General features: G+C 35.9%; 2 protein-coding genes across 9 annotated transcripts in view; both read left to right on the top strand.

The window, feature by feature from the left end:
* The window catches only part of LOC139961533 (uncharacterized), a 27,230-nt gene extending 19,646 nt beyond the window's left edge, over positions 1 to 7,584 (top strand). For 7 of the 8 annotated variants that reach the window (XM_071960768.1, XM_071960763.1, XM_071960766.1 and 4 more), the window contains 4 exons: positions 269 to 424; positions 1,103 to 1,324; positions 4,280 to 4,435; positions 5,099 to 7,584. In XM_071960768.1, coding sequence (XP_071816869.1) covers positions 269 to 424; positions 1,103 to 1,324; positions 4,280 to 4,435; positions 5,099 to 5,367 — 803 coding nt within the window. In that variant the 3' untranslated portion in view covers positions 5,368 to 7,584. The remainder of the gene's footprint in view (positions 1 to 268; positions 425 to 1,102; positions 1,325 to 4,279; positions 4,436 to 5,098) is intronic. The other variant, XM_071960764.1, reaches the window with a different exon arrangement.
* The window catches only part of LOC139961535 (uncharacterized), a 71,809-nt gene extending 63,488 nt beyond the window's left edge, over positions 1 to 8,321 (top strand). The window contains exon 7 of the transcript XR_011790909.1: positions 5,740 to 8,321. The gene's annotated coding sequence lies outside the window, so the exon portion shown is untranslated. The remainder of the gene's footprint in view (positions 1 to 5,739) is intronic.
* The last annotated feature ends 821 nt before the right edge of the window (positions 8,322 to 9,142 follow it).

Below are 9,142 nucleotides of genomic sequence, written 5' to 3'. Positions count from 1 at the left end.
CACATATTTATATATATATATATATATATATATATATACATATATATATATATATATATATATATATATATATATATATATATATATATATATATATATATATATATATATACATAGATGTACATACTATATGTATGTACATATATGTACATACTATATACCTTTGCTTTGCAGGAATTACAAAGCATGTTGGCTCTCAGTTCTTTTTTACTTGTTTCATTCACTAAACAATAGTAACATATCCTTTGTTCTCTTGTCTCATCTTTAGTAGATGGATCGCGATGCTATCAAAGTTATTCATTAGTATGCGGTAGTCATGATTCCACCTATGACGCTGTTTGCGACGCCTTTAATGACACTGCCCAACCACAGTCAGAAGTCACGTGCCCAGGCAAATGTGGTTTGGTGACCGCCTCCTACAGTTGTTAGTATACATTTGATTTCCCTTTACCATTAATCATAAACCATGCATCCCGTAATTAGCTCCAGAAATAAGCTCTTCATTTAAAGCTGGAGCTCACAAATGTTACACTACAGTGGAAAAGACTTTCTTTTCTTCGTAAGTCTCAATGAAAGCGATGACCATCTTCGACATCCAGCTGTGCACCAACGCGGAGACGGTTGAGGTGGAGAGGGGTTAGTGTGGTCTAGCTCTTAAATACTTATTATTTTTAGTTTATTAATGGTTGACGCATTTGTTAGATCACTTCTCATTACAGGCGACGAAAGAAGCAAGAGAAATTCGTACCTGCGATATAAGATAGTAAACCCCCCACCCCCTACCCCCTCCGATCTTACACAGTTCCTGTTTCAACTAAAGGCAAATCATATTCTCACTGTTAGTCTAATAGAACCACTTAAGCCCGACTTTTAAAGTGCTTCCCACCCTACCCACCACACCACACCACACCACACCACACCAACCCCCTCACGTCTGTGTTCTTATATTTTGGGTCAAGTACCCACTAAACGGAAACGTATGCCCTCCCCCTCCCCCAAGTGAATAATGTATGTTATGGCAATACAAGTCACAATATAGCAAGAAAGAAAATACATTTCGCTTTGCCGATTTTTAATATTAACAATTGCGTTCATCTTTCAGATCAAGGCTCTTTTGAAGTTTACTTCACCTTCGGAACTTGCTCTGCAGGAGCTGACGGGTGCCTGGACGAAGCACAACTGGCCGCCCAAGAACCAGAACTAGAGCAGCAAATTAAAGCTTTAGAAGCCGGTGGTCTTACCGTTAACGACGTTAATGCGTGTACCTGCAGTTGGGATCTCTGTAACAGCGCTTTGAACATCGCTACAAATCCAGTCGTAGTCTGTATGTATATGTATATATATATATATATATATATATATATATATATATATATATATATATATATATATATATATATATAAATATGTATATATATGTGTATATATATATATATATATCACATAGAATGTTGGTCAATATTCACAAAGAGTGCTCTATGCCAATGCAGAGCTAGAATATCTATAACCGAGCTGTTATCGCACTGTCGCCATGGCAACCGTAAACACACACGCCTGAAGCCGAGATAGCCTATGTTGTTCAGTTGCCTGATGATCGGTGCGCGAGCCGTACACGTGAAACTCCGAGTAGCAGTATGATGATAGTTTAGTTAAGTATATTATGTGATATATATATATATATATATATATATATATATATATACATATTTATATATATATATATATATATATTTTTATATATATATATATATATATATATATATATATATATATATATATACACACACACACACACACATATATATATATATTTATATATATATACATATGTGTATACATACATATATATATATATATATATATATATATATACACATATATATATATATATATATATATACACACACACACACACATATATATATATATATATATATATATATATATATATATATAAATATATATATATATATATCTATATATATATATATATATATATATATATCGCTTTGATAACAGATAAACATGCCCCACTAGTGACCAGAAGAATAAAAGTTGTTAACACGGCACCTTGGTTTGACACTGATTATGTAAATCAGCGGCGTCTTCGCAGGAAAGCAGAAAGGAAATGGCATAACTCTGGTCTAACTGTTGACAAAGACGTCTATCTTCAAGTTAGAAAGGACACTATGACAATGGCTCGTTCAAAGAAAAGGGATTTCTTTAGAATCAAGTTCCAAAATTGTGAGGGGAATTCCAAAGCCCTTTACAAATTTGTGCATAATTTCCTTGATAAAAATCAAACCAAAAACCTTCCACCTACTGTTTCTCTACAAACTCTTACAAATGACTTTAATGAGTATTTTAACGACAAAATAGCACAAATACGGTCTAATTTTCAGGACATTGATAGAGATTCTGAACAGCTTGATACTGCTTTTCGTGGAGTTGTCTTATCTCAGTTTGAACCTACCAGTATTGATGAGTTAAGGGAGATAATTAATGATACTGGAATTAAATGCTCCCCTAGTGACATACTTCCGAGAGATCTCCTACAAAGTAATATTGATTTTCTTCTTCCTTGCATATGTCATCTCGTTAATTTGTCTCTCATCACTGGCAGCATGGTTGGTCTAAAACTTGCAGATATTTCTCCTGTCATCAAAGGGAATGGCTTAGATCATAACAATTTTAAAAATTATAGACCAATCTCCAATCTATCTTTTTTGGGTAAATTGAATGAAAGAGTTGTTCTTAAACGATTGAATACTCACATGCATTCTAATAGCCTCAATATTTCCAGGCAATCTGCTTACAAAAAATACCATAGTTCCGAAACCCTCCTTTTGAGAGTAACTAATGACATATTAGTTGCCAGTGACAGTGGACATGCTACTGTGCTGGTACTCCTTGACTTAAGCTCGGCTTTTGACACCATTGACCATAATGTACTTTTGTCTGTATTATCTAATGAAATTGGTATTACTGGTATTGTCCTAAACTGGTTTAAAAGTTTTATTGTGGGCAGATCTCAAAGAGTTAGAATAGGGGGCTGTACTTCTGATCAGATTACTATTAAGTTTGGTGTGCCACAGGGATCTGTTTTGGGTCCGGTCTTATTTAACATCTATATTCGCTCACTTTACGCTGAAGTTTCTAGAATGGGTTTTAATATTCATGGTTTTGCAGATGATCACCAGGTTTATAAAAACTTCAGGCACCATAATCAAGGATCAGCTCTGGTTGACTCTCTGCAATCCTCCTTTGGTTGTATCCAACGTTGGATGCGCAAATATTATTTGCAACTCAACCCTGGCAAGACCCAAATAATTGTATTTGGTCCCCCTCCTATACTAAAACTGTTTCACATCAAGGGTGTTATTCTTAACTCTGTTGATTGTGTACGTTTTGACCAAATTGTTCGTAACCTTGGTGTTCATTTTGACGATACCATGTCTTTTCGGCATCAAATATGTTCACTTAAATCCAGGTGCTTTAAGAATCTTAGAAATATTTCTAAAATGCGGTTTTATCTTACTAAGTCTGAGTTCAGCATTATTGTCCAATCCATGGTTATTTCGCATATTGATTATTGTAACTCACTTTATTTTGGTATCAACCAACATTTATATGATCAACTCCAATCTGTTCAAAATTTTGCTGCAAGATTGATATATGGTAAAAGTAGATATGATCATGTGACTGACCTATTCCATGATCTCCATTGGCTTAAAATCAAGGAGAGGGTGTACTTTAAAATAATTTTGATTGTGTTTAAGTCTGTTAGAGGACTGGGTCCTAAATATATCCATGATATATTGGTAACTTCTGACCGTAGCAGAAATACGTTATTGATAGAGCCTCGAGTTAAATCCCCGTATGGGTATCGCTCGTTTGCCAAGGCTGGACCTAAATTGTGGAATAAGCTTCCTGACAGCCTTAAAGAAATCCAAAATGCTGCTACTTTTAAGAGGCAATTAGAACACTACCTGTTTGTAAATGGTTCTGATTTCAGCCAGAATCTCGACCAGGTTTAACTTTTGTATCGTTACTTTGAGATTTATTTAGTTGTTTTCCAGCACAGCAGTGCACACAGTTTTCTGTAGTAGTTGTGCTTATAAGCCTTTATTATTATTATATATATACATATGTATATACTATATACTATATACCTTTGCTTTGTAGGAATTACAAAGCATGTTGGCTCTCTGTTCTTTTTTACTTGTTTCATTCACTAAACAATAGTAACATATCCTTTGTTCTCTTGTCTCATATTAAGTAAATGGATCGCGATGCTATCAAAGTTACTCAATAGTATGCGGTAGTCATGATTCCACCTATGACGCTGTTTGCGACGCCTTTAATGACACTGCCCAACCACAGTCAGAAGTCACGTGCCCAGGCAAATGTGGTTTGGTGACCGCCTCCTACAGTAGTTAGTATACATTTGATTTCCCTTTACCATTAATCATAAACCATGCATCCCGTAATTAGCTCCAGAAATAAGCTCTTCATTTAAAGCTGGAGCTCACAAATGTTACACTACAGTGGAAAAGACTTTCTTTTCTTCGTAAGTCTCAATGAAAGCGATGACCATCTTCGACATCCAGCTGTGCACCAACGCGGAGACGGTTGAGGTGGAGAGGGGTTAGTGTGGTCTAGCTCTTAAATACTTATTATTTTTAGTTTATTAATGGTTGACGCATTTGTTAGATCACTTCTCATTTACAGGCGACGAAAGAAGCAAGAGAAATTCGTACCTGCGATATAAGATAGTAAACCCCCCACCCCCTACCCCCTCCGATCTTACACAGTTCCTGTTTCAACTAAAGGCAAATCATATTCTCACTGTTAGTCTAATAGAACCACTTAAGCCCGACTTTTAAAGTGCTTCCCACCCCACCCCACCACACCACACCAACCCCCTCACGTCTGTGTTCTTATTTTTTGGGTTTAGTTCCCACTAAACGGAACGAATGCCCTCCCCCTTCCCCAAGTGAATAATGTATGTTATGGCAATACAAGTCACAATATAGCAAGAAAGAAAATACATTTCGCTTTGCCGATTTTAATATTAACAATTGCGTTCATCTTTCAGATCAAGGCTCTTTTGAAGTTTACTTCACCTTCGGAACTTGCTCTGCAGGAGCTGACGGGTGCCTGGACGAAGCACAACTGGCCGCCCAAGAACCAGAACTAGAGCAGCAAATTAAAGCTTTAGAAGCCGGTGGTCTTAGCGTTAACAACGTTTATGCTTGTACTTGCAGTGGGGATCTCTGTAACAACGCTTTGAACATCGCTACAAATCCAGTCGTAGTCTTTTTCTCGATGATGGTCGTTATCCTCCAAGCTTTCTTTCTTAATTAGATTTTTAACTAGTACATATGTCTTCGATATGACTGGCGTAAATACCTTGTATCAGTAGTTCAACTTGTGGTCGTGAACAGAGGCGGTTGGATAACCTTCGGACTGGGGTGCGAGGGGTGGGGGTGGGTCACAAACGTCTCAGAGCAAAATCCACAAAGTTCATTTCAAAACGTTCCGACATAACAGACCACCTGTGCTGTACATTCTGTACCATAGATTCCAAAATTTCAATAGGGTTTTGTTTCTTACCTAAAAGAGCACTTTTTAATTACAATGTCTTTATAATTTATGAGCAATTTATTACAAAGGGTAATTTCACAAACAAAACAAAAGGGCCAATTTTCATTGGTGAAAAGGAGCTGCTCTATTCAGGTAATTTATTTAGGTCCCCTGGAACTGCCCCTCCCTCTTGCACTCCCCCTCTCCCCCGATTCCATCGCCTCTGTTCATGATAACCATTTTATATTCGTACATTAACGATCTTTCTATATACTCTTCTGTCAACTCTTCGACTTTCATACCTAGTCCTTGTTAACATATAATGATCTATTGATTTATGATGCTACTCCGCAGTGTAACACCCCGACAAAGGTTCAGTAGTATAGACAACCTATTGTATGGACATCATGAGGTTTAGATATAGTCACAATCTTCGATGGGAAAGTGTTGTATGTTGACTTACTATAGATATAGTACTTTCTAACGTAACGCAATTTTCTTATCTTACATTTTAAACTAAACTTTTCTTGCCTAAGAAAACAAACATTTCATTTCATTTTCATGCCCATCAAAATATTATCCATGAATATGCTACGGAACTTTATAGTAATGACCTATTCTCATTACATTTAACTTCAATGGTCCTCCAAAGCAATCAACCCTCCTTGAGACCTGTTTGAATGTCTCCTTTGACGGTTCTTAAAGACAGGAAATAGTTTGTAAGGATCACAATGGTGGAGGGGGGGGGGGCGGACAATTTTAACAAGCTCAAATTGGAAGGCAATATTGTTGAGCTTAAGATAAAGCATTAATTTACCACAGCAATGTCCAAAGATGATCAAACTAGACCGAGAGCACCAATCTAACGAAATTGACAGGTCTACTAAATTGATATTTCGCTCATCCTTTTTAGACAACTGGAAGGTACCACCAACTGGAAACACTATTCACCGGGGGCGTGAATTTGTCGGCATAGAAAAAAAAATACCCTTTAAACTAGTCAAACTTGTATTCAATGGTAGCAATAAAACATACCTCTTCGAGATTGAATTTGTGGTTGTTAGTATATTCTATTTTGATTTCTTGCCGAAGCCACAAAGAAACAAATCGTCGAACTCTGTCATGGAAACCCTGTCTTCGTTACATCGCAATTTCCACTGCTATTGGTGGCGGCAAAGGGTCATTTGAGGTCTCTAGTTGCCACAATAGTAAACCCTTGTAAGAAAACTTACTCACTAAGTACAATCTCATATCTCAATAGTGAGTACCACGAAATGGGTACTAGCTTGTTAGAACTATCTTTTTTTTTTCTAGGTGAGGGGGAAATGTCACTTGAGTTGTGTGCAGTGTTGAAATGTGCCCGGGGTATTGAGGCTACTTTCTAGAAGGTCATTTGACGTCCAAAGTAGAATAATTGAAAACCTTGAAAAGCAGCTAACTCAACTGTACAGCTCATCTCTCAATTTGAAGTAAAGAAAATACCAAAATTTGCGAATTATATTATTGTTTGTTCCCATGGTGATCACATTGCTTAGAGTTTGCACCTATGGAAAACAGTTCTGGAATAATCCAAAGAAACACAGGGTGAAAGGGTTAATCCTGTTTTAAAATTACAAATCGCTATTTGAATCGGCGTAATGACGATCAACACATCTGGTTGATGCATGCCAAGCTGCCTCTTTTGATTCGGTGGTCTTAGGAACAGATCAGTCGAGATCACTTTCTCTGTCACATAATTTGCCATTTTGTGGGGAAGTGGCCTGTGATTTTGTCAACGAATGTCCAACGGATTGAATAACCATGTAGTTTATATTCATTAGTTTTTAAAATGGCGGATTGGTGCATGGCAGAATTGATATGTTATAGCTGAATCGATAAAACACGACAGTGTATCTGTCAGCGTGACTCACTATCACATATATATTTTATTCTGTATAGTAAACAACTATTTGCGCAATATTCATCAATGACTGAAATATTGTGTTGGTGTCCACAACAGTGAGCGTAGCAATTATCTCTACAATGATCTTGGAGGCACACTAACAAGTTTAAGGTAGCATGCTCTAAGTATTTCCTCATGGACTGACACAGTCAAGTTCAAGTTCAAGTTCAAGTTCAAGTTTATTTGTACCATCATCATCATCATTAATTTATATTTTATAACATGATTAATAGTAAATTAATATACTTACATATAATAAATGATATGCAAAAATCAGTATATATATATATATATATATATATATATATATATATATATATATATATATATATATATATATATATATATATATATATATATATATATATATATACATATGATGGGTAGAGGAGTCAGAATAAGCAAAGCTTTTCGAGTCTGATCCCTTACAAAAAGAAAGGAAAAGAAATAAAGAAAGAAAGTAATTAGCAATGTGCTAATTACAAAAGAATAACAGCAACATTAAAGAATGGTCTAAATATGCATGTAATTATATGTAATATGAAGTCGACATCAATTTTTTCCTCAACCTATTTTTAAAAGTATATAAAGTAATATTCAATTCAGTGAGATTAGATGAGAATGAATTCCAGAGAGTAACACCACTTGAGCGAATCTGGGACTGTCTAAGTCTAGTTCGTGAATATGGAATGTTTAGAGAATGCATAGATCTAGTGTTGTAATGATGCATATTATATCTATAATGAAAATATGAGTTGTAAATAGGAGGAAGATTTCCATTATTAAACTTAAACATAAAAATACCTAGCTGATAATCAAATAAATCAAAAATAGTTAAGACGTTCAGACTCTTAAAAAGAGGACCCGAGTGAGCAATATACGGCGCAATACAAATGTTACGAACTGCACGTTTTTGCAGTTTATATAAATTATGCAACAGTGATTTATTTGCACCTCCCCAAGCAAGTAAATTATAATTCAGGTGTGGAAGTATTAGAGTATTATATAAAGTCAATATATCTTTCGGAAGAACATGTTTTAATCTATAAATAATTCCATTTGCACCGGCAATTTTACTACAGATATATGAAATAAGATTTTTCCAGTGAAGGTTACAATCGATAATAGTACCGGGAAACTTAGTAGTTGCTGTGGTTAATACAATAGTGCCATCAATATTGATGGGAATATGCACCACAGATTGGCGCGTAGCGCACATAAATTTTTTGAGTAAAGATACTCCCTAGATCGCTGGAAATGACCCTTTCCGGGCCTGGCTAATTTGCAGATAAACGAAGAATAAATAGGTGTCATCGGCAAATTGCACCAACAAAATGTGAAAAATGTCAATAGGTAGATGAGAGCGCAATAAAAAAGTCAATAATCGCGAATAAGTAAAAAGTGGTAAAGAGCTGAAAAGGGCGCCAGCAGTCCATTTGAGTCCGTCAGGGGGGGGGGGGGGGCATCCGCCCCCTGACTGTATGCACGCTCCGCCACTGAGCCCCACTTTTCAAGGTTTTAAGCCCATTGTTTGTTCAGAATTTGAATAATAATTCACTTCAAAACATACCCATAATGTTGCACAAAATTTCATCTATGGACAACCAATATAGA

The sequence above is a fragment of the Apostichopus japonicus genome, chromosome 20, assembly GCF_037975245.1.
Source record: "Apostichopus japonicus isolate 1M-3 chromosome 20, ASM3797524v1, whole genome shotgun sequence".
NCBI lineage: Eukaryota > Metazoa > Echinodermata > Holothuroidea > Aspidochirotida > Stichopodidae > Apostichopus > Apostichopus japonicus.
Note: the sequence above shows the minus strand (reverse complement) of the source record. Positions and strands in the feature narration are given on the sequence as shown.